The sequence below is a fragment of the Bombina bombina genome, unplaced genomic scaffold (assembly GCF_027579735.1).
Source record: "Bombina bombina isolate aBomBom1 unplaced genomic scaffold, aBomBom1.pri scaffold_812, whole genome shotgun sequence".
Taxonomy (NCBI): Eukaryota; Metazoa; Chordata; class Amphibia; order Anura; family Bombinatoridae; genus Bombina; species Bombina bombina.
The window spans coordinates 61,477-88,647 of NW_026512140.1; the positions used below are offsets into that span (position 1 = coordinate 61,477).

Here is a 27,171-nt window from a genome sequence, read left to right on the forward strand (position 1 = left end):
TGCTCCCCACCCTAGAAGGCTGGCATCTGTTTTCACAATCACCCAAGGTGGTCTGCAAAAGCATGTTCCCTGGGAGAGATGATCCAGAGACAACCATCATTGTAGAGAGTCCCTTGTCTCCTGCTCCAGGAGAAGACGAGGGGACAAGTCTGAATAATCTCCGTTCCACTGTCTCAGCATGTTCAACTGCAGAGCTCTGAGATGGAAGCGAGCAAACGTGATGATGTCCATTGCAGCCACCATCAACCCGATTAACTCCATGCATTGAGCAACTGATGGCCAAAGAGTGGACTGAAGGGCTAGACAAGTATCGATAATCTTTAATTTCCTGACCTCTGTCAGAAAAATCTTCATAGACAGAGAGTCTATTATGGCTCCTAGAAAAGTTACCCTTGTGTTTGGAACTAAGGAACTCTTTTCTAAATTTACCTTCCAACCGTGGGATCTTAGGAAGGACAACACCAAGTCCGTGTGTGAACTTGCTAGCTGAAAGGATGGCGCCTGAACTAGAATGTCGTCCAGATAAGGCGCCACTGTAATGCCTTTTGATCGAAGTACCGCGAACAGAGATCCCAGAACCTTTGTGAAAATTCTGGGGGCTGTGGCAAGACCGAAAGGAAGAGCCACAAACTGGTAGTGTTTGTCCAGAAAGGCAAACCTTAGGAACTTGTGATGATCCCTGTGAATGGGAACATGTAGATACGCATCCTTTAAATCCACTGTTGTCATAAATTGACCCTCCTGGATCAATGGAAGAATGGAACGAATAGTTTCCATCTTGAAGGACGGTACCCTGAGGTCTAGAATTGGTCTGAAGGTCCCCTCTTTTTTGGGAACAACGAACAGATTGGAATAAAACCCCAGTCCCTGTTCTTGAATTGGAACGGGAACAACCACTACCAGAGTGGAGAGGTCTCCTACACAGTGTAAGAACGCCTCTCTCTTTGTCTGGTCTGCAGATAATCTTGAAAGTAGAAATCTGCCTCTGGGAGGAAAAACCTTGAACTCCAGTTTGTATCCCTGAGACACTATTTCTATTGCCCAGGGATCCAGGACATCCCGAACAAAAAAGGAAAGTCTGCCCCCTACCAGATCCAGTCCTGGATTGGGGGCATGCCCTTCATGCTGTCTTGGAATCACTAACCGGCTTCTTGGACTGTTTTCCTTTGTTCCCAGACTGGCTGGGCCTCCATGTAGGTTTAGACTGTTCCTGCTTAGAGGAGGAAGAGAAAGAGTTTCCTTTGAAGTTTCAAAAGGAAAGAAAATTGCTTTGTCGCCCCCTCTCTGTTTATTTCTCTTGTCTTGCGGGAGAAGATGACCCTTACCTCACGTGATATCAGAAATAATCTCCTTCAGATCAGGTCCGAACAAAGTTTTCCCTTTGTAAGGAATAGCTAGAAGTTTAGACTTGGATGATACATCCACAGACCAAGGTTTTAACCATAAGGCTCTGCGGGCCAAAATAGAGAAACTCAATATCTTCGCTCCCAATTTGATAACTTGAAAGGAAGCATCCAAAATAAAAGCATTAGCTAGCTTAAGAGCTTTTATCCAATCTTGGATCTCATCCAAAGAAGTCTCAGTCCTGAGAGCCTCAGACAGCGCATCATACCAATATGCTGCCGCACTAGTGACAGTGGCAATGCACACAGCTGGTTGCCACTGCAGACCCTGGTGTACATAAATCTTCTTGAGTAACCCCTCCAACTTCTTATCCATTGGATCTTTGAAAGCACACCTATCCTCTATGGGAATAGTAATCCTTTTAGCTAAGGTTCCTTGAACCTTAGGAACAGTTTGCCAAGCCTCTTTAACAGAATCGGCTATTGGAAACATTTTCTTAAAAATGGGAGAGGGAGAAAAAGGGATGCCCGGTCTCTCACACTCCTTAGCAATGATTTCAGTTGCTCTTTTAGGAACTGAAAATGCATCTGTATAGGAAGAAACTTCAAAATATCTTTCAAGTTTACTAGACTTTTGAGGGACAACCACCACTGTGGAGTCACTATCATCCAAAGTAATCAAAACCTCCCTGAGTAACAGACGAAGGTGATCAAGTTTAAATCTGAAAGATACCACCTCCGAGCCTGTCAGAGGTAATAAACCCTCTGAATCTGAAATTTCTCCTTCAGAAACTACTGCAGTACCCTCCTCTTCGTGTTGCTGGGAGGATAATTCTGAAAACTGCAACAATTGCGTCTGACGCCTCGCTTACAGAATGCCTGGCTTTTCTCTTACGTTTGCTCTGCAACATTGGAAAAGCAGACAGGGCATCAGAAATAGTTGAAAACATAAGAGAAGCTATGTCTTGTAACGAAATCCCCGCAGGGACTATAGCTGAAGTGCAAGGCACTGCTTGAGAGGGCGGTAAAATTTGGGACGCTTGGGGAGAAAGCTGCGGCATAACTTGACCATCCTCATTGGACTCCTGGACAACATCTGCTTTAGAAGAGACTGGCTCTGAAAAAAATCTTATCCCTCTAACTCAAAGTCCACATGAAGGACAGAAAGGGATTGGCGGTTCCACATTAGCATCAAAGCATAAAGCACAGGTGACATCTTGCAAGTCCCCTTGATCCATGCTTGCACAAAATTTGCCAAATAATAAATAAAAGTTATCAAAATTATAAGGAAAAATTAACTAACAAAAACCGTTACTGTGTCTTTAAATATAAAAAACGTTCCTTTTTCTTTTTTTGAAAAATGACAGTTTTAATAACGTTTCTTTATGTTGCAAAACAACAATACAAAATCTAACCTCAGCACTCTGCTGAAGTGCTCCTACCTTACTGCAGATCGTTATGATGACTCTTTTATCCTGTCTGCAGTGATTCTTAGAAACAACAACAGCTGATATAACAGTAGAAGACCGTGTCTGTACTAGCAACGCATGTTCACCATGCGACTCCAGAACAGACCGGTCAAACTCTTGCACTGATTTTCTAACGCGCACTTCCCTCAGCTTCACTATTGACTGAAGCGCTACAGAAAGGCGCGCAAAAACCGGAAGGACCGCCCATCGTGGGCGTGAGCTATACCGCTCCTTCTATAATCAAGTGAAAATACCGTAGCCATAAAAAAGTAGTTTAACCCCTTTAGCCCCAGTGCCTTGGCATATAATGCTGCCCAAACTGTTTTTCCCACTTGAAAAACGTTTAATGTCCCAACATAAAGCACCACATTAATAAAGAGCCCCTTATGTTATTAAGTATTCAAAGTCCTTTCTCCCAGAAAACTTAAGGTAGCACTTACCTTGACTTCTGCCTGGCAGCAAGGCAGCTCTCAGGCTTGAGAGGTCCTATCCCTCACATCGACCTGAGGAGAATAAAATGCTGAGTTAAGGATGAACTCAGACTGAAGGATATAGGGCAGCAAGAAATATGGGAGGCGCAGTGAGAATTATGTCCCACAAGTTCCCATTGCTCTAAAGCCACCAAAGCTCTCCTGTAGAGACTGATATGGACTACGGCTACACCCTAGAACAAAGCAGCACAATCTTGCACTACTTTAAAAATAATAAACTCTTGATTGAAGAATCTAATCTAACACCTCAATCTAACACCTCACTTTACCTCTTAGTATCACTAACATAGGCAAAAAGAATGACTGGAGTGGGAGGGAAGGGAGGAGCTATTTAACAGCTCTGCTGTGGTGCTCTTTGCCTCCTCCTGCTGACCAGGAGGTGAATATCCCATTAGTAATTAAGATGATCTGTGGACTCACCGTGTCTTAAAAAAGAAATATACACTTTTTTCTAATGTTTTGCTTTATTTTTCAAACATGATAACAAATACACATATAATAATGATATATTTTGAATCTGCTGAAAAAAACTATAGATAGATTGTATAGGTTATTCACACAAAATCAAAAAAACTGCTGTGAGTACAACTGTGAGAAACCCCAGTCAGTCACAGTTACATTGAAATGTGAAAACCTTACAGCTGGAGATATCACTGTGACAGCAATGTCTACAGGTGTGGGCAACCTTTGATTATAAAGAAAAGATTGTATATTATCTTGGTTTACCATGGTGTCAATGTATTTATTTATATTCATGTTATAAAATAATTGTCTTGTCATTTAGAATTTGAACAACATGCAATAAGAATAAGTATTAAAAAGGTATTATACCTTAACATCCCATATATAAACAGAACCATCATCACACGCTGATGCAAACCTAGATATAAAAAAAAGAGAAAAAAAGGGGATTATCCTTGTGAAATTACAAAAAAAATAATCACAAAAAACATTTTGTATGATATTTATTTATAAAAAGACAAAATATACCACAGCGTTATGCCCACAGACACCATGGTTGGTTAAAACAACTATAAAGAGAAGAGGGGCCTGAATGTAAAATTACTATATGCAATATAAACCACATTTATGCAAGATGTTTTATAGGACAGGTGAGCTTGTTAACTTACATTGTATAAGGTGAGCTAAACTAGGAATATATTACAATATATCAGTTTTATCCCCAGAAAAACAGAATTTATGTTTACCTGATAAATTACTTTCTCCAACGGTGTGTCCGGTCCACGGCGTCATCCTTACTTGTGGGATATTCTCTTCCCCAACAGGAAATGGCAAAGAGCCCAGCAAAGCTGGTCACATGATCCCTCCTAGGCTCCGCCTTCCCCAGTCATTCGACCGACGTAAAGGAGGAATATTTGCATAGGAGAAATCATATGATACCGTGGTGACTGTAGTTAAAGAAAATTAATTATCAGACCTGATTAAAAAACCAGGGCGGGCCGTGGACCGGACACACCGTTGGAGAAAGTAATTTATCAGGTAAACATAAATTCTGTTTTCTCCAACATAGGTGTGTCCGGTCCACGGCGTCATCCTTACTTGTGGGAACCAATACCAAAGCTTTAGGACACGGATGAAGGGAGGGAGCAAATCAGGTCACCTAGATGGAAGGCACCACGGCTTGCAAAACCTTTCTCCCAAAAATAGCCTCAGAAGAAGCAAAAGTATCAAATTTGTAAAATTTAGTAAAAGTGTGCAGTGAAGACCAAGTCGCTGCCTTACATATCTGATCAACAGAAGCCTCGTTCTTGAAGGCCCATGTGGAAGCCACAGCCCTAGTGGAATGAGCTGTGATTCTTTCAGGAGGCTGCCGTCCGGCAGTCTCGTAAGCCAATCTGATGATGCTTTTAATCCAAAAAGAGAGAGAGGTAGAAGTTGCTTTTTGACCTCTCCTTTTACCAGAATAAACAACAAACAAGGAAGATGTTTGTCTAAAATCCTTTGTAGCATCTAAATAGAATTTTAGAGCACGAACTACATCCAAATTGTGCAACAAACGTTCCTTCTTTGAAACTGGATTCGGACACAAAGAAGGCACGACTATCTCCTGGTTAATGTTTTTGTTAGAAACAACTTTCGGAAGAAAACCAGGTTTAGTACGCAAAACCACCTTATCTGCATGGAACACCAGATAAGGAGGAGAACACTGCAGAGCAGATAATTCTGAAACTCTTCTAGCAGAAGAAATTGCAACCAAAAACAAAACTTTCCAAGATAATAACTTAATATCAACGGAATGTAAGGGTTCAAACGGAACCCCCTGAAGAACTGAAAGAACTAAATTGAGACTCCAAGGAGGAGTCAAAGGTTTGTAAACAGGCTTGATTCTAACCAGAGCCTGAACAAAGGCTTGAACATCTGGCACAGCTGCCAGCTTTTTGTGAAGTAACACAGACAAGGCAGAAATCTGTCCCTTCAAAGAACTTGCAGATAATCCTTTCTCCAAACCTTCTTGAAGAAAGGATAGAATCTTAGGAATTTTTACCTTGTCCCAAGGGAATCCTTTAGATTCACACCAACAGATATATTTTTTCCATATTTTGTGGTAGATTTTTCTAGTTACAGGCTTTCTGGCCTGAACAAGAGTATCAATGACAGAATCTGAGAACCCTCGCTTTGATAAGATCAAGCGTTCAATCTCCAAGCAGTCAGTTGGAGTGAGACCAGATTCGGATGTTCGAACGGACCTTGAACAAGAAGGTCTCGTCTCAAAGGTAGCTTCCATGGTGGAGCCGATGACATATTCACCAGGTCTGCATACCAAGTCCTGCGTGGCCACGCAGGAGCTATCAAGATCACCGATGCCCTCTCCTGATTGATCCTGGCTACCAGCCTGGGGATGAGAGGAAACGGCGGGAATACATAAGCTAGTTTGAAGGTCCAAGGTGCTACTAGTGCATCTACTAGAGTCGCCTTGGGATCCCTGGATCTGGACCCGTAGCAAGGAACCTTGAAGTTCTGACGAGAGGCCATCAGATCCATGTCTGGAATGCCCCACAATTGAGTAATTTGGGCAAAGATTTCCGGATGGAGTTCCCACTCCCCCGGATGAAATGTCTGACGACTCAGAAAATCCGCTTCCCAATTTTCCACTCCTGGGATGTGGATTGCAGACAAGTGGCAGGAGTGAGTCTCCGCCCATTGAATGATTTTGGTCACTTCTTCCATCGCCAGTGAACTCCTTGTTCCCCCCTGATGGTTGATGTACGCAACAGTCGTCATGTTGTCTGATTGAAACCGTATGAACTTGGCCTTTGCTAGCTGAGGCCAAGCCTTGAGAGCATTGAATATCGCTCTCAGTTCCAGAATATTTATCGGGAGAAGAGATTCTTCCCGAGACCAAAGACCCTGAGCTTTCAGGGGTCCCCAGACCGCGCCCCAGCCCACCAGACTGGCGTCGGTCGTGACAATGACCCACTCTGGTCTGCGGAAGCTCATCCCCTGTGACAGGTTGTCCAGGGACAGCCACCAACGGAGTGAATCTCTGGTCCTCTGATCTACTTGTATCGTCGGAGACAAGTCTGTATAGTCCCCATTCCACTGACTGAGCATGCACAGTTGTAATGGTCTTAGATGAATTCGCGCAAAAGGAACTATGTCCATTGCCGCTACCATCAAACCTATTACTTCCATGCACTGCGCTATGGAAGGAAGAGGAACAGAATGAAGTATTTGACAAGAGTTTAGAAGTTTTGATTTTCTGGCTTCTGTCAGAAAAATCCTCATTTCTAAGGAGTCTATTATTGTTCCCAAGAAGGGAACCCTTGTTGACGGAGATAGAGAACTTTTTTCTACGTTCACTTTCCACCCGTGAGATCTGAGAAAGGCCAGGACAATGTCCGTGTGAGCCTTTGCTTGTGGAAGGGACGACGCTTGAATCAGTATGTCGTCCAAGTAAGGTACTACTGTAATGCCCCTTGGTCTTAGCACCGCTAGAAGGGACCCTAGTACCTTTGTGAAAATTCTTGGAGCAGTGGCTAATCCAAACGGAAGTGCCACAAACTGGTAATGCTTGTCCAGAAATGCGAACCTTAGGAACCGATGATGTTCCTTGTGGATAGGAATATGTAGATACGCATCCTTTAAATCCACCGTGGTCATGAATTGACCTTCCTGGATGGAAGGAAGAATTGTTCGAATGGTTTCCATTTTGAACGATGGAACCTTGAGAAACTTGTTTAGGATCTTGAGATCTAAGATTGGTCTGAATGTTCCCTCTTTTTTGGGAACTACGAACAGATTGGAGTAGAACCCCATCCCTTGTTCTCCTAATGGAACAGGATGAATCACTCCCATTTTTAACAGGTCTTCTACACAATGTAAGAATGCCTGTTTTTTTATGTGGTCTGAAGACAATTGAGACCTGTGGAACCTCCCCCTTGGGGGAAGCCCCTTGAATTCCAGAAGATAACCTTGGGAGACTATTTCTAGCGCCCAAGGATCCAGAACATCTCTTGCCCAAGCCTGAGCGAAGAGAGAGAGTCTGCCCCCCACCAGATCCGGTTCCGGATCGGGGGCCAACATCTCATGCTGTCTTGGTAGCAGTGGCAGGTTTCTTGGCCTGCTTACCTTTGTTCCAGCCTTGCATTGGCCTCCAGGCTGGCTTGGCTTGAGAAGTATTACCCTCTTGCTTAGAGGACGTAGCACTTGGGGCTGGTCCGTTTCTGCGAAAGGGACGAAAATTAGGTTTATTTTTGGCCTTGAAAGACCTATCCTGAGGAAGGGCGTGGCCCTTGCCCCCAGTGATATCAGAAATAATCTCTTTCAAGTCAGGGCCAAACAGCGTTTTCCCCTTGAAAGGAATGTTAAGCAATTTGTTCTTGGAAGACGCATCCGCTGACCAAGATTTTAGCCAAAGCGCTCTGCGCGCCACAATAGCAAACCCAGAATTTTTCGCCGCTAATCTAGCCAATTGCAAAGTGGCGTCTAGGGTGAAAGAGTTAGCCAATTTGAGAGCATGAATTCTGTCCAAAATCTCCTCATAAGAAGAATCTTTATTGAGCGCCTTTTCTAGTTCATCGAACCAGAAACACGCTGCTGTAGTGACAGGAACAATGCATGAAATTGGTTGTAGAAGGTAACCTTGCTGAACAAACATCTTTTTAAGCAAACCCTCTAATTTTTTATCCATAGGATCTTTGAAAGCACAACTATCTTCTATGGGTATAGTGGTGCGTTTGTTTAGAGTAGAAACCGCCCCCTCGACCTTGGGGACTGTCTGCCATAAGTCCTTTCTGGGGTCGACCATAGGAAACAATTTCTTAAATATAGGGGGAGGGACGAAAGGTATGCTGGGCCTTTCCCATTCTTTATTTACAATGTCCGCCACCCGCTTGGGTATAGGAAAAGCTTCGGGGGGCCCCGGGACCTCTAGGAACTTGTCCATTTTACATAATTTCTCTGGAATGACCAAATTCTCACAATCATCCAGAGTAGATAACACCTCCTTAAGCAGGGCGCGGAGATGTTCCAATTTAAATTTAAATGTAATCACATCAGGTTCAGCTTGTTGAGAAATTTTCCCTGAATCTGAAATTTCTCCCTCAGACAAAACCTCCCTGGCCCCCTCAGACTGGTGTAGGGGCACTTCAGAACCAATATCATCAGCGTCCTCATGCTCTTCAGTATTTTCTAAAACAGAGCAGTCGGGCTTTCGCTGATAAGTGGGCATTTTGGCTAAAATGTTTTTGATAGAATTATCCATTACAGCCGTTAATTGTTGCATAGTAAGGAGTATTGGCGCACTAGATGTACTAGGGGCCTCCTGTGTGGGCAAGACTGGTGTAGACGAAGGAGGGGATGATGCAGTACCATGCTTACTCCCCTCACTTGAGGAATCATCTTGGGCATCATTTTCTCTAAATTTTGTGTCACATAAATCACATCTATTTAAATGAGTAGGAACCTTGGCTTCCCCACATACAGAACACAGTCTATCTGGTAGTTCAGACATGTTAAACAGGCATAAACTTGATAACAAAGTACAAAAAACGTTTTAAAATAAAACCGTTACTGTCACTTTAAATTTTAAACTGAACACACTTTATTACTGCAAATGTGAAAAAGTATGAAGGAATTGTTCAAAATTCACCAAAATTTCACCACAGTGTCTTAAAGCCTTAAAAGTATTGCACACCAAATTTGAAAGCTTTAACCCTTAAAATAACGGAACCGGAGCCGTTTTTATATTTAACCCCTTTACAGTCCCTGGTATCTGCTTTGCTGAGACCCAACCAAGCCCAAAGGGGAATACGATACCAAATGACGCCTTCAGAAAGTCTTTTCTATGTATCAGAGCTCCTCACACATGCATCTGCATGTCATGCTTCCCAAAAACAAGTGCGCAATAGAGGCGCGAAAATGAGGCTCTGCCTATGATTAGGGAAAGCCCCTAGAGAATAAGGTGTCCAATACAGTGCCTGCCGGTTATTTTACATAATTCCCAAGAATAAAATAATTCCTCAAAGCTATGAGGTATAAAATATGCTTATATATCAATCGTTTTAGCCCAGAAAATGTCTACAGTCTTAAAAGCCCTTGTGAAGCCCTTTTTTTATTTATGTAATAAAAATGGCTTACCGGATCCCATAGGGAAAACATAATTTATGCTTACCTGATAAATTTATTTCTCTTGTAGTGTATCCAGTCCACGGATCATCCATTACTTATGGGATATTAACTCCTCCCCAACAGGAAGTGCAAGAGGATTCACCCAGCAGAGCTGCTATATAGCTCCTCCCCTAACTGCCATTACCAGTCATTCGACCGAAAACATGCAGAGAAAGGAAAACCATAGGGTACAGTGGTGACTGTAGTTTAATGGAAAAATTACCTGCCTTAAAGTGACAGGGCGGGCCGTGGACTGGATACACTACAAGAGAAATAAATTTATCAGGTAAGCATAAATTATGTTTTCTCTTGTTAAGTGTATCCAGTCCACGGATCATCCATTACTTATGGGATACCAATACCAAAGCTAAAGTACACGGATGACGGGAGGGACAGGCAGGCTCTTTATACGGAAGGAACCACTGCCTGAAGAACCTTTCTCCCAAAAACAGCCTCAGAAGAAGCAAAAGTGTCAAATTTGTAAAATTTGGAAAAAGTATGAAGAGAAGACCAAGTTGCAGCCTTGCAAATCTGTTCAACAGAAGCCTCATTCTTAAAGGCCCAAGTGAAAGCCACAGCTCTAGTAGAATGTGCTGTAATTCTTTCAGGAGGCTGCTGTCAAGCAGTCTCATAGGCTAACCGTATTATGCTACGAAGCCAAAAGGAGAGAGAGGTAGCCGAAGCTTTTTGACCTCTCCTCTGACCAGAATAAACGACAAACAGGGAAGACGTTTGTCGAAAATCCTTAGTTGCCTGTAGATAAAATTTCAGGGCATGGACTACATCTAGATTGTGTAGCAGACGTTCCTTTTTCGAAGAAGGATTAGGACACAAAGATGTAACCACAATCTCTTGATTGATATTCCTGTTAGTGACCACCTTAGGTAGGAACCCAGGTTTAGTACGCAGCACTACCTTGTCTGAATGAAAAATCAGATAAGGAGAATCACAATGTAAGGCAGATAACTCAGAGACTCTTCGAGCCGAGGAAATCGCCATTAAAAACAGAACTTTCCAAGATAACAACTTGATATCAATGGAATGAAGGGGTTCAAACGGAACCCCCTGTAAAACATTAAGAACTAAGTTCAAACTCCATGGTGGAGCAACAGTTTTAAACACAGGCTTGATCCTAGCTAAAGCCTGACAAAAAGCTTGAACGTCCGGAACTTCTGACAGACGTTTGTGTAAAAGAATGGACAGAGCTGAAATCTGTCCCTTTAAGGAACTAGCGGATAAACCCTTTTCTAAACCTTCTTGTAGAAAAGACAATATCCTCGGAATCCTAACCTTACTCCATGAGTAACTCTTGGATTCGCACCAATATAAGTATTTGCGCCATATCTTATGGTAAATCTTTCTGGTAACAGGCTTCCTAGCCTGTATTAAGGTATCAATAACTGACTCAGAAAAACCACGTTTTGATAAAATCAAGCGTTCAATTTCCAAGCAGTCAGCTTCAGAGAAATTAGATTTTGATGTTTGAAGGGACCCTGGATCAGAAGGTCCTGTTTCAGAGGTAGCGACCAAGGTGGACAGGATGACATGTCCACTAGATCTGCATACCAAGTCCTGCGTGGCCATGCAGGCGTTATTAGAATCACTGATGCTCTCTCCTGTTTGATTCTGGCAATCAATCGAGGAAGCATCGGGAAGGGTGGAAACACATAAGCCATCCCGAAGGTCCAAGGTGCTGTCAAAGCATCTATCAGAACCGCTCCCGGATCCCTGGATCTGGACCCGTAACGAGGAAGCTTGGCGTTCTGTCGAGACGCCATGAGATCTATCTCTGGTTTGCCCCAACGTCGAAGTATTTGGGCAAAGACCTCCGGATGAAGTTCCCACTCCCCCGGATGAAAAGTCTGACGACTTAAGAAATCCGCCTCCCAGTTCTCCACTCCCGGGATGTGGATTGCTGACAGGTGGCAAGAGTGAGACTCTGCCCAGCGAATTATCTTTGATACTTCCATCATTGCTAGGGAGCTTCTTGTCCCTCCCTGATGGTTGATGTAAGCTACAGTCGTGATGTTGTCCGACTGAAACCTGATGAACCCCCGAGTTGTTAACTGGGGCCAAGCCAGAAGGGCATTGAGAACTGCTCTCAATTCCAGAATGTTTATTGGTAGGAGACTCTCCTCCTGATTCCATTGTCCCTGAGCCTTCAGAGAATTCCAGACAGCGCCCCAACCTAGTAGGCTGGCGTCTGTTGTTACAATTGTCCAGTCCGGCCTGCTGAATGGCATCCCCCTGGACAGATGTGGCCGAGAAAGCCACCATAGAAGAGAATTTCTGGTCTCTTGATCCAGATTCAGAGTAGGGGACAAGTCTGAGTAATCCCCATTCCACTGACTTAGCATGCACAATTGCAGCGGTCTGAGATGTAGACGTGCAAAGGGTACTATGTCCATTGCTGCTACCATTAAGCCGATCACCTCCATGCATTGAGCTACTGACGGGTGTTGAATGGAATGAAGGACACGGCATGCATTTTGAAGCTTTGTTAACCTGTCTTCTGTCAGGTAAATCTTCATTTCTACAGAATCTATAAGAGTCCCCAAGAAGGGAACTCTTGTGAGTGGAAAGAGAGAACTCTTCTTTTCGTTCACCTTCCATCCATGCGACCTTAGAAATGCCAGTACTAACTCTGTATGAGACTTGGCAGTTTGAAAGCTTCAAGCTTGTATCAGAATGTCGTCTAGGTACGGAGCTACCGCAATTCCTCGCGGTCTTAGTACCGCCAGAAGAGCACACAGAACCTTTGTGAAGATTCTCGGAGCCGTAGCCAATCCGAATGGAAGAGCTACAAACTGGTAATGCCTGTCTAGAAAGGCAAACCTTAGATACCGGTAATGATCTTTGTGAATCGGTATGTGAAGGTAAGCATCCTTTAAATCCACTGTGGTCATGTACTGACCCTTTTGGATCATGGGTAAAATTGTCCGAATAGTTTCCATTTTGAACGATGGAACTCTTAGGAATTTGTTTAGGATCTTTAAATCCAAGATTGGCCTGAAAGTTCCCTCTTTTTTGGGAACCACAAACAGATTTGAGTAAAACCCTTGTCCTTGTTCCGACCGCGGAACCGGATGGATCACTCCCATTAATAAAAGATCTTGTACGCAGCGTAGAAACGCCTCTTTCTTTATTTGGTTTGTTGACAACCTTGACAGATGAAATCTCCCTCTTGGGGGAGAGAATTTGAAGTCCAGAAGGTATCCCTGAGATATGATCTCTAACGCCCAGGGATCCTGGACATCTCTTGCCCAAGCCTGGGCGAAGAGAGAAAGTCTGCCCCCCACTAGATCCGTTCCCGGATCGGGGGCCCTCGATTCATGCTGTCTTAGGAGCAGCAGCAGGTTTCCTGGCCTGCTTGCCCTTGTTCCAGGACTGGTTAGGTCTCCAGTCTTGTCTGTAGCGAGCAACAGCTCCTTCCTGTTTTGGTGCAGAGGAAGTTGATGCTGCTCCTGCTTTGAAATTACGAAAGGAACGAAAATTAGACTGTCTAGCCTTAGGTTTGGCTCTGTCTTGAGGCAGGGCATGGCCTTTACCTCCTGTAATGTCAGCGATAATTTCTTTCAACCCGGGCCCGAATAAGGTCTGCCCTTTGAAAGGTATATTAAGCAATTTAGATTTAGAAGTAACGTCAGCTGACCAGGATTTTAGCCACAGTGCTCTGCGTGCCTGAATGGCGAATCCGGAATTCTTAGCCGTAAGTTTAGTTAAATGTACTACGGCATCTGAAATAAATGAGTTAGCTAACTTAAGGGCTTTAAGCTTGTGTGTAATCTCATCTAATGGAGCTGATTCAAGTGTCTCTTCCAGAGACTCAAACCAAAATGCTGCTGCAGCCGTGACAGGCGCAATGCATGCAAGAGGTTGCAATATAAAACCTTGTTGAACAAACATTTTCTTAAGGTAACCCTCTAACTTTTTATCCATTGGATCTGAAAAGGCACAGCTATCCTCCACCGGGATAGTGGTACGCTTAGCTAAAGTAGAAACTGCTCCCTCCACCTTAGGGACCGTTTGCCATAAGTCCCGTGTGGTGGCGTCTATTGGAAACATCTTTCTAAATATCGGAGGGGGTGAGAACGGCACACCGGGTCTATCCCACTCCTTAGTAACAATTTCAGTAAGTCTCTTAGGTATAGGAAAAACGTCAGTACTCGCCGGTACCCGCAAAATATTTATCCAACCTACACATTTTCTCTGGTATTGCAACTGTGTTACAATCATTCAGAGCCGCTAACACCTCCCCTAGTAATACACAGAGGTTTTCCAGCTTAAATTTAAAATTTGAAATATCTGAATCCAGTTTGTTTGGATCAGAACCGTCACCCGCAGAATGAAGCTCTCCGTCCTCATGTTCTGCAAATTGTGACGCAGTGTCTGACATGGCCCTAATATTATCAGCGCACTCTGTTCTCACCCCAGAGTGATCACGCTTACCTCTTAGTTCTGGTAATTTAGCCAAAACTTCAGTCATAACAGTAGCCATATCCTGTAATGTGATTTGTAATGGCCGCCCAGCTGTACTCGGCGCTACAATATCACGCACCTCCCTCTGAGCGGGAGATGTAGGTACTGACACGTGAGGCGAGTTAGTCGGCATAACTCTCCCCTCGTTGTTTGGTGAAATTTGTTCAATTTGTACAGATTGATTTTTATTTAAAGTAGCATCAATACAGTTAGTACATAAATTTCTATTGGGCTCCACTTTGGCATTGCAACAAATGACACAGGTATCATCTTCTGAATCAGACATGTTTAACACACTAGCAAATAAACTTGCAACTTGGAAATACAATTCAAATAGAATAATATTAAAACGTACTGTGCCTTTAAGAAGCACAGAAGATCTATGACAGTTAAAAATTAATAAATTGAAACAGTTATAGCCTCAATCCTTGTAAACAACACAACTTTAGCAAAGGTTTAATCCCATTAGCAAAGATAACAATTTCTGAAAGCAGGAAACAAATTACAGAATAAAAGTTTTTATTTCAGTCAAACTATAATTCTCACAGCTCTGCTGAGAGAAATTACCTCCCTCAAAATAAGTTTTGAAGACCCCTGAGCTCTGTAGAGATGAACCGGATCATGCAGGGAATACAATGAGTTGCTGACTGAAATATTTGATGCATAGTAAAAGCGCCCCTCCCCCACACACACAGCAGTGAGGGAGAACAGAAACTGACAGAAAAAACAGATTTAAGCAACTGCCAAGTGGAAAAATGGTGCCCAAACATTTATTCACTCAGTACCTCAGCAAATGAAAACGATTTTACATTCCAGCAAAAACGTTAAACATAATCTCTAGTTATTAAACAGCTTTATGTCTTTCTTACAGTGTAATTCTAGTGAAGTACCATTCTCCCAGAATACTGAAGTGTAAAGTATACATACATGACATTATATCGGTATGGCAGGATTTTCTCATCAATTCCATTGTCAGAAAATAAAAACTGCTACATACCTCTATGCAGATTCATCTGCCCGCTGTCCCCTGATCTGAAGTTTACCTCACTCCTCAGATGGCCGAGAACAGCAATATGATCTTAACTACTCCGGCTAAAATCATAGCAAAACTCTGGTAGATTCTTCCTCAAACTCTGCCAGAGAGGTAATAACACACTCCGGTGCTATTTTAAAATAACAAACTTTTGATTGAAGATATAAAACTAAGTATAATCACCATAGTCCTCTCACACGACCTATCTAGTTGCTGGGTGCAAGAGAATGACTGGTAATGGCAGTTAGGGGAGGAGCTATATAGCAGCTCTGCTGGGTGAATCCTCTTGCACTTCCTGTTGGGGAGGAGTTAATATCCCATAAGTAATGGATGATCCGTGGACTGGATACACTTAACAAGAGAAAATGACAGCTTCCAGCATTACATCGTCTTGTTAGAAATGTGTCATACCTCAAGCAGCAAAAGTCTGCTCACTGTTTCCCCCAACTGAAGTTAATTCCTCTCAACAGTCCTGTGTGGAAACAGCCATCGATTTTAGTAACGGTTGCTAAAATCATTTTCCTCTTACAAACAGAAATCTTCATCTCTTTTCTGTTTCAGAGTAAATAGTACATACCAGCACTATTTTAAAATAACAAACTCTTGATTGAATAATAAAAACTACAGTTAAACACCAAAAAACTCTAAGCCATCTCCGTGGAGATGTTGCCTGTACAACGGCAAAGAGAATGACTGGGGAAGGCGGAGCCTAGGAGGGATCATGTGACCAGCTTTGCTGGGCTCTTTGCCATTTCCTGTTGGGGAAGAGAATATCCCACAAGTAAGGATGACGCCGTGGACCGGACACACCTATGTTGGAGAAATATTGCCAGCTGGGTGGCATTATAAAGAAGCTAGTTGGGGACAGTAATTTATATACTTAAGTGATCTAGAGAAAAAAACGTATGCTTACCTGACAAATTAATTTCTTTCATGATGGGGAGAGTCAACAAACCATCACAGACAGGTTTAAAGTCCAGTACCATAGGAGGAGGCTAAAAACCCTAAATAACAGATCATTAATACCTAAGTCATAAATATGACCAAGGGAAAGGCGAAATTAAGAATGTGGGCAAGACAAGGGAAGGGTAAAGGAAGTGCAAACTAGTACTGCCAACAGCTGTTATGAAAATAATCAAGGGCGGGTCTCGTAGACTCTCACTATCATGAAAGAAATAAAATTTATCAGGATAGATTTGTTTTCTTTCATATGATAGTGAGAGACCACAAGCCATCACATGTGGGATTCTATACCCAAGCTGCAATGTGAAAAACAGTTAAAGCAGGTAGATGTACCAAGCAGGCACTGCAGCCTGCATTACTTTCCTACAAAAAGCAGCCTCAGAAGACACTAACATGTTAAAATGGTAGAATTTGATAAAAGTATGTAAAGATGACCAAGTAGCTGCCTTGAAAATCTGTTCTATGGAAGCTTACTTTCTAAAAGACGTGTCGACTGCTAAGGTAGAATGACCAGTAATTTGATCTGAGGGAGCCCTCCCTGCTACTAGGTATGCTTTGCAAATCAAAGCTTTAAGCCAAGCTGCAGTAGCTTTCTGTCCCTTGTGGGGACCTGAGAAATGAATGCACAAGGAAGACTAATTTACGAATTAGTTAGTGGCCTGAAGATAAAATTTAAGACCCTGACTAGATCCAGGCTTTTAAGTAATGTCTCTTTAGCATTTGTTGGCGCTAGACAGTTGTATGATGCTTTATCCTGATGAAAAATTAGGTAAGGAGAATCACAAGAGAGCCTAGAAAGTTCACACACCCTTCTGGCTGATGAATTGACCAGAGAAAGAGAACCTTCCAAGACAAGTTGAATGCCCAGGACATGCATAGGTTCAAACGTCTGAGCCTGAAGAACCCTCAAAATAAAGTTAAAGGTTCCACAGAGTGGATAATTTGTATTATCCTGTCCAAAACTTGAACATGGGATTGAATGTGAGTAAGTCTCTAATCTTTTTTTGATAGAAGACTGAAAAGACAGAAATGTGGCCTTTAAGGGAACTGGCTGATATAAACCCTCATCCAGACTATCCTATAAAAAATGAAGAATTCAAGGAATTCTACAAGATTTCAAATGTTAATTTTTAGATTCACTCCAGGAAAAAATACTTTCCAGATTTGTGATAAATGCGTCTTGTCACGGGCTGACTTAAAACCTAAGAAACAAAATCAGACATTCAATCTTAATGCTGTCAAATTGAGAGATTTGAAGTCTTTAGGGAAGAAAGGACCTTGAGAGAGAAGGTCCTTCCTGTGAGGAAAATGTCAAGGTTGACTGGAGGACATTTGTACTAGATCTGTTAACCAAGTCTAGCAAGGCCATGCTGGAGCAATCAGATTCAAAGAGGCCCTTTCCTGCCTAAACCTGGCTATTATCCTGGATTGAACAACAGAAATCGGACAGAGAAATGAGGCTCCCTGAATTAATGATTGGTGAGTCTGTAACCAAGTTAGAGATTGTTTTATCTTGAAGTCTAAAGAGATCTTCTCAAATTATTGCAATCTCCATTACATTGTTACAACATTTGAAGTTCCAAAAGACGTATATGGAATCTAGCAAAAAGGTAGAGCATTAATAGCCACTACCATGAGTCCATCTAATTTCAAGCATTAAAGCACTGTAGGAATAAGAGATTATTGGAGAACAGGCCTTCTGCAGTTTGGGTCTGTGTGAGAGTGTGTCATTGTTTTAGTCTATAAAGCAAAGAAAGGCAACTCTGATTTGTGGAGAGCTCTTCGGGAGGTTAATTTTCCAACTACAGTAATAAAGGAACTGAAGAACTGAGTGTTCCCAAGCCATCTGAAAAAAGTAGCCTGTACCAGAATGCTGTCTAGTTAAGGAGTTGCTGCAATGCCCTAAGCTCTTATTACAGACAAAAGAGCTCCGAGAACCTTTGTGAAGATTCTTGGTGCTGTTGTCAGACCAAATGGAAGCACCAAAAACTGGCAATGACTGTTTAGAAAGGCAAATCTGAGGAATTTTGGATGATTTCTGTTAACAGGGATATGCAAATAGGCATCTTTCAAGAAAGCTACTCCCAGAACATCAAGCTATTTGTGACACAATGTTCTGGGAGTAACTATCAGATGCACTTCATCTTCAAACAACATTGCACATAGTTTGCATGCAGCAAATGTATGCTGAACGCTGGATGATACATCTTGTGACTCATGGGTGAGATTGTTCTATTACATGTAAGTGCAGCTTATGAGTGACTGGTGTGGCGCCTATACAACTAAGTCACTTTAGATGCGCCAGGCCAGTGCCCAGTGCCACAGATACATCTTGATACTAAGATAGACATGGAGTGCATACTTGCTGCATATATTATCTATATGCAGGACTGTCTTTGTTGCTAACCATAGGTGGGGAAATCCCTTAAGTGCCTATTTTTTTTTTGTTAGTAAGAGAACATTACCATTCATGTATCATTATGGTGTTACAGATTTGAACAAGACAGCTCATGTTTAAACAACACTGGAGATTATCTTTACTGTGGAAGCATGGTTAATTCTATCCAAGTACTGTTTAGAACTACTATAGCAGAATTGAATTTACACTGATGTTTTATGGAGCCCTTGTGTCTTTTCATTATTGTGTAATATCATATTAATTAGCTTGCATTTGCTCATATTGCTTACATTATAGGATGACATTATTTTACACAATTAATATTGGCGCTTGGTATTGGACTGGGGACGCCCAGTCTATGTGTGTTTTTTAATTGGAAATACTGCAGAGTATTGCCAATAACTTCATATTCTTTTTTTCATTCTATTTAATGAAACCGGTATTATTTTTTTATACATTTTTGAGTGCGGGGACTTTTTGTTGATATCATTATAGGCCAGACTATATATATACTGTTATAAGTCTGAGGACGGGGGTGAAACCCCGAAACGTCACGTAGTAAAATATTTTGAAAATTTTAACGGAGAGTGCCTGCTTCTTTTTGGGATTATATATATATATATATATATATATATATATATATATATATATATATATATATATATATACACATATACACATACATATATATATATATATATATATATACACACATACACAGTATATTTTTTTTTTAGTTTTATATATATATTTACCATCTTTAGAAGAGAAAAGAGAGCCCAATATTTGTACAAGACACTTGGCCAAAGACAGTGCCTCTATACAGCTGAATATATTATATATTGACACATCTGGACCTGGTTATAATTATTAGATAAATATTAAAAAAATCTGAAAGTCAGATTCTAAAGCAGGGTTCCTCGATTCCAGTTCACATAGAACTATACGGGTCAGATTTGGAATATTTGCCTTCGTCAGCTGTTCAGTAGCTAAAATGGTTGTAACAGACTCAGCTGTACGCTCAAGCAAGGAAATAAATTAAATCTGGTCTGTAAGGGTCCCTTAAGAACTGGTGTTGAGAAACCCTGCTCTAAAGAGTTTAGTGATCACTAGTGGAGCTAAAATTTGTGCTATTATCCTCAAATAAATCTGAACCTCTAAAGCACTCAATATGATTATAGCTGCAGAAAATTAAACAAAGAATTACTCTTATATATCATTTTAAAATCCATTATCACTGGCCTGCAGGACAGTGTGTTTACTAATCTGTACCGCACAATGCCAATCGTACATGTGACAGCTGTTAACATGTAGCGCGTGTACTATTATATTTACAAATAGAAATAGAAATGTTGCTAGTGTGCGCAGCCGTTCCATTCGCTATTCTGATGGGCTGTGACGTAGTTGCATTTGGAATGCTATGAGAAGAGCAGCGCATGCGCTGTATAGATTTTTTTTATCAGACAGCTGACAGAACGTCACTTCTGTTCGCTTGTCTGACAGAACACCGGCCCATTTCTGGAGCACTATATTGCAGTAGTTTAGCAAGAATGTTATCAATTTGCAAAAGCACTAGATGGCAGCACTATTTCCAGATGTCTACCTAGGTATCTCTTCAACACAGAATATCATGGGAACAAAGCAAATTTATAGTGATTATAAACTTTCATGAATCAGTGCCGGTTTAAAAAAAAAACTATTAAAAACAAGGGCACCTTCATTCTTCATTCATGAAAGTTTACATTGCAGGTTTTTTTTAAAAATTTCTTGCCTTTTTCTGCAGCCAAGCCGGACCAGCGATCCCCCACCTGCTTCTCTTGCTGTACTTGGCACAACAATGATGAAACCGGCTTCCTCCAATCACGGCGTGGCCCCAGGAAATGTTTGCTCTGGAGTGCACGCCATGATTGGAGGAAGCCGGATTCGTCATTGCTGATATAAGTACAGAGGAGATGCAGGCGGAGAATCGCTGGTCCGGCTTAGCTGCAGAAAAAGGTAAGTATTATTTAAAAACCTGCTGCAATGTAAACTTTCATGAAGGAAAGTGCCTCTGTTTTTAATAGTATTTTTAAAAACCGGCACTGATTCATGAAAGTTTATAATCACTTTAAATTTGCTTTGTTCCTATGATATTCTGTGTTGAAGAGATACCTAGGTAGACATCTTTGTTGATTTCATTATAGGCCAGACCGAATGAATATATATATACACACACACACACATACATAGTCACACAATGAAAAGAGGAGTGCGAGTCAGACCCTATTCCTTAGTACATAAAGTTCCTGTGCCTCTCCTGACTATAACAGAACCAACAATACACAACACCCCAGTCTTCCGTTATATATGATCTGTAAATCTCCTTTTTCTATTAAACAATAGTTGACAAGACTTAGCACTGGTATTGTGCTTTCTTACCGTCCACCTCCGACTATCCGGCTCCTGAGAAATGAGGGACCCCGCTAACTCAGCGGGCAAACTGCTCCTCGGTACCCTCCGCCTCCCTCAGCGTCTCTGGCTGGAAGCGCTCCACAGGCGGCCCGGTGATTCCGGGTGACGTCAAAGTTTGTTGGGGGTTTGTTGATTGGCCTGCTGACAGGGCACGTAGTGCACAGCAGCATGTTGGCGTCGGATGTCAGGATATCACCAATAGATCATCAGAAAAGACAGCGGTCCACGCCAAAAAGTAAAACTTGACTTTTATTCATCGATTAAAAGAGAAACATCCAATGGAAATCAGCTTAGCAGAGTGAGCGCAGCGCTCACTCTGCTAAGCTGTGGCGATTTCCATTGGATGTTTCTCTTTTAATCGATGAATAAAAGTCAAGTTTTACTTTTTGGCGTGGACCGCTGTCTTTTCTGATGATCTATACACATACATACATACTTTCTCTATTGGTTATATATATAAATATATAAATATTAATAGGTATGTATTTACCATCTTTAAAAGAGAAAAGACCCCAATACTTTTACAAGAGCACTTGGCCAAAGACTGGGCCTCAATACAGCTGAATATATTATCTATTGACACATCTGGACCTGGTTATAATTATTAGATAATGATTAGAAGAATCTGAAGTCAGATTCTAAAGCAGGGTTCCTCGATTCCAGTTCACATAGAACTCTATGGGTCAGATTTGGAATATTTGCCTTCTTCAGCTGTTCAGTAGCTAAAATAGTTGTAACAGACTCAGCTGTACGCTCAAGCAAGGAAATAATTTAAATCTGGTCTGTAAGGGTCCCTTAAGAACTGGTGTTGAGAAACCCTGCTCTAAAGAGTTTAGTGATCACTAGTGGAGCTAAAATTTGTGCTACTATCCTCAAATAAATCTGAACCTCTAAAGCACTCAATATGATTATAGCTGCAGAAAATTACACAAAGAATTACTCTTATATATCATTTTATCCATTATCACTGGCCTGTTTATTTAGAGGTGATACTTAATTCCAGGTCAGTTCTGTCTGATATTGTGGTTGGTTTTTAGAGCTCACCAAGGCTTTTAAATTCCTTTTTCATTTTGGGCTTGGATGACCTAAGGGAATAGGATTGCTTTTATTATATTCCTTTTCTGCTCCTATTAAACAAGAAACTGTGCTGATAATATAAATTTGCTGCTGTAACCGCATTGTCTAATGCTTTCTCTCTTGGTTATTGATTTTCTAGTTTGCTGGGAGATTGACAGGTAAAACCTAAAAGAACACAAGTCCAAATATTTTGCATTTTCCTTTGGACAACAGCATCATTTCTATTGATCTTTAAAGCCCTTGTAATTGCTTTTTCTTAAAAAAAAAAAAAAAAAAAAAAAAAAAGAGCAGTTGGACACAAACGCTGCAATTTTCACATACTGAAAAAAATGCCATTTTTGTATGTCAAAGTCCACATTTGTCAAGGTTACTGCAGTAAACCAGAGTAGCGAATTGACACTCTTATTGGCTTTAACTGCTTAGGAAGATGGATATGTTTCCTACAGCCCTTTCCCAACTGCATGCTGTACTGTTTGTTGCAAAACAAAGTGTTTTCATAGCACGTTGTGCATCATGACCCTGGGGGTAAGTGCTTCAAAAGCATTACAGAAAAAAAGTGCTTCATGAAGGGCACCAAGCATACTATGCCCTATCAAAAAGAAATAGGATAAGAGTCAAATAAAGAATCTGACAACAGATAGAAGAGACTTATATTTAATAACAAAACACTTTTTTCCACTTCCATATTGTGTCTAAATTATTGAAAAGTGTTTATAAGGCACGTGGCTTTAGCTGTGTGTTAAAATGAATGAAAAAAAGCAGGGATAGGAGTGTTATAGAAACAATATATATATATTTATTATAAATACAAAGAAAATACTACTTTTAGTGTCTGACTTAATAAATGTTTTACCTACAAATCAGCAATAGCTAAACATTTACATATATTCTAATAAAATTGTGCTCATAACTAGGATTTTGTACTAGCTAGCATATTATTATGTTTAACACATTGCCATAGGGTGTATAAAAATGCACTCAATTTGTATCCATGATGTAAGGCATGTATGAGAAGGATACTTAAAGGGATAGGAGGAAAGTACAAATTACATTGAGATCGTGCATGCAATTTTAAATGCACTTCTATTTTTAATTTTACTTTGTTGAAAAAGAATATGTACATATCGTACACTACTTGCAGCTAGCTGGTGATTGATGACTACACACATTTGTCTCTTGTCATAGGCTCATCTGATGTTTTTAGCTAGTTCTCTGTAGTATATTGCTGCTCTGGAGTGGGGTTTAACTATGTGTTTAAGCCCACATTTATGTACAAGTAATGGTGTACTATTTTTATATTATTTTTATTATACTTTTATATTTATTTAAAGGGACAGTAAACAATTGTAACTGCAAGACATCTCTATTGTGTTGCTATGGAATAACATATCAGCATATTAGTCCAAAGACAAGGCTAGCCACAGCTATAATGTTAGTATAGAGTGCAGAGTTTTCCAGTTACCTCATAAAGCCAATTTGGGACAGTTATGAAGCAGGGTTCGCCTCAAGAAGTCAGCAGGGTATAGTTTAGGTTTTAGGAATAAGAAACTGCTTAATTATAAGTCCTAATTACATGAAATGAGAAAAAATAAATAATAAAAGTATAATGAAAAGTTTTTTTATTATGCATAACTAAACAATGTTTATAAACATGTTAAAGGGACAGTCTAGTCAAAACTAAACTTTCATGATTCAGATAGGGCATGCAATTTTAAACAACTTTCCAATTTACTTTTATCATCAAATTTGCTTTGTTCCCTTGGTAGTATTTTTGAAAAGCTAAACCTAGCTAGGCTCAAACTGATTTCTAAACCGTTGAAAACCGCCTCTTAGCTCAGAGCATTTTGAAAGTTTTTCACAGTTAGACAGTGTTAGTTCTTGTGTGTCATATAGGTAACATTGTGCTCACTCCCGTGAAGTTATTTAGGAGTCTTCACTGATTGACTTCACCGCATGTCTGTCAAAAGCACTTAGATAAGGAGGCTGTCTGCAGAGGCTTAGATACAAGGTAATCACAGAGTTAAAAAGTATATTAATATAGCTGTGTTGGTTATGCAAAAAACAGGGAATGGGTAATAAAGGGATTAACTATCTTTTTAAATAAGAAACATTTTGGTTTAGACTGTCCCTTTAAAAGTGTTTACAGCCCCTTTAATTGGAAACAATAGTTAAAACATTGGTGTAAACTGTATTGATTCAACTACTGAACCTTGGAGCAAAGAAGAACACATTTAGCTATTGTTTTCAATTTCTGGCTAAATTTGTTTTTATTTTTCAGGTTATGGAACTATTAAGTGATTAGTTATTTGAACAAATGTTTCTCACCACCAGATTCAATGGTTACGCTGATTTAATGAATTTATAGCAAACAAGCAAAGCATTGCTAATTGATTTTAATTATACGGCAAAATGATCTAAATTATTCATTTAAGGAAATTGTAAACAGAACATTTTATAGTAAAACAGAAACAATACCCATACAAATTAGCCCTGCTACAATTCATCTAGGAAAGGATGTTTCTGAATAGCCTTATTAAAGGGATATGAAACCCAATTTTTTTATTTTATGGTTCAGATAGAGCATGCGGTTTTAAACAACTTTCTAATTTACTTCTTTTATCAATTTCTCTTTGTTCTATTGGAATCTTTTGTTGCAAATCAGAGACATGCTTAGTAGCTGGTGTTCTGTCAGACTAGAGAATTCATCAGACTAGCGAACGGAAGTGACGTTCCGTCAGCTGCATGTACAATTGGCATTGTGCGGTACAGATTATTTTGGTGTATGGGTGAGTAGAGCGCTGGAACTATAGGGATCCCAAACACCCTATAAATATAAGATCCTTCGGTCTTATGAGATATATAATCTAGGATGGGGGGTATATAGGGGCGTTGTTACCAACTGAAGGGATCATAATCAGCTGTATAAATGTGGATTTTCCAAATATATAAACCAAATCACCTATATTGGGATATATGTGGCAGTGATAGATATAATTATAGAATATATATTATAAAGTTATGTGCAACAGATTTACTTTATTCCCTTATTAATTTAACAAAGTGAAAATATTCTATCAATTTAATGTGCCAGGTGGAAATGTGATGCTAAATATTCCTGGTATTTGATACAATTTATTTATATGCAAATTGCCTATATGTAAGATTATGTATACTTAGTGTGAATAAACTATTGTAGTGAACAGTGTTCAATGGTGATCCTGAATTTCTGAAACCTAATAAAGTGCTTTTGCTGAAAAATGAATGTGTAGGTTAACGCTGTATGAAAAGAGTTTAATTAGTGAGATTCCCCATATGTCCTTACATTAAAGTGCTAAGTGCAGATATCGTGGTGAAAAATAACTATCTAAACCTAATGCGACCTAAAACTTACAAGATGTGAAATTCTGAAATACATAAACCAATTTTCTTAAGTAGTAATAAATTCCAATTTATTAATCTTTGTGCTAGAGGACAATTCAAGGAAAAAACAATTAAAAATTTTGTATAAAATGGAACATTCACACAAAGTGCAGCAATACGAATTGTTTCATCACAAACCATTTCTATTTGATGAGAGAAACTGTAATATATCCAAAGAAAAATAAGAGACATACCTGTAATTTAGAGATTTATGATCTATCTTAACACAGAACCGCAGTGCAGGTAAACGTTAAATTTGAAAGGTTCACAGTTGGCATCATTGTCCCCATAATCAAAGTTGAATTACTCACTTTAAACTTTTAAGTAATATCGCAATATATATTGGTTGTATATATTACAGTTAGAGCTTCTATTATTAACCCCTATATCAAGATATATATCATCTATTGTTTTTAATACGTTGGGAGACGGTACAGATTAGTACACACGCTGTCCCGCATTGTTTTGTACTTTGTAATAGCCCAGAGTCCCAGTCTTGCTCACTGTTATCCGCCAAAGAATAACAGGAACACCAGTAAATATAGCGGTCCTGACGATTCTAAGTGTTCTTAGAGATGATCTTGAGTGGACACACCAAGCGGTCATAGACTCAGAGTTCTAGTTACTCTTTTGCAGATCACAGTGTGCAAACAGATACGGAGGTGAGCAGTACAGCTGTCCCTGATGATACACACCAACCGGGAGATCTGAAAAAAAGACTGGGACTCTGGGCTATTACAAAGTGAGACCAGACCGGGTTGTCCCACCCTTTAATGTGTTGTTACATACCTCATATGTTTGAGGTTACAGAGTGTGAGAGATTTTTTTATTGTGTGCCATTAAAAGGTGTTTTTATATACTACTCTTAGATCAGTCCCTTGCACTCCTGTCTCCTTTTCTCTGTTTTGTATTTGCTTCTTAGTACCACCTCTCCATACCGGTAAGTCTATGAAGGAGCAGCAGTGTGGACTGTACGCTCTGATTGGGAATCTGTGAACCATATGTAAACATATCCTTTTTTTATGTGGTATTATCTACCGTTTTGTTTATATTGATGTAAATGTACACATTATACTGGTATATGTCTAGACAGGATTATTAATAGATAAATCCATTTATTTACAGATTGTATTATAATTATTCATTGTGCTCTATCTATGAATTACATAAGAGACGTTATAAATTTTGACTTTTCAACAACATTCTTTCCTCTTATTATATATACATTTTTTGTATACACATTTTTATATATATATATATATATATATACTATTCATTTCTTGTAGGTTGTGCTTTTTAGCAAGCTTTAGTGTCTTGCATTTGTTTAGGAGGTCAAACAATACAGAATCCTATTTGTTGGCTTTTAAATGGACAGAGGAGAGGCAGGGGTGGCCAGCTACTTAATGGGCCAGTCCCT

The 27,171-nt window shown here is 40.2% G+C and overlaps 1 protein-coding gene across 1 annotated transcript in view; it reads right to left on the reverse strand.

Annotated features, from left to right (window-relative positions):
• LOC128644142 (WD repeat-containing protein 41-like) overlaps positions 1-27,171 on the reverse strand; it is a 124,458-nt gene that overhangs the window by 47,925 nt on the left and 49,362 nt on the right. Inside the window, exon 2 of the mRNA XM_053696852.1 lies at positions 4,135-4,183. Coding sequence (XP_053552827.1) covers positions 4,135-4,183 — 49 coding nt within the window. The remainder of the gene's footprint in view (positions 1-4,134; positions 4,184-27,171) is intronic.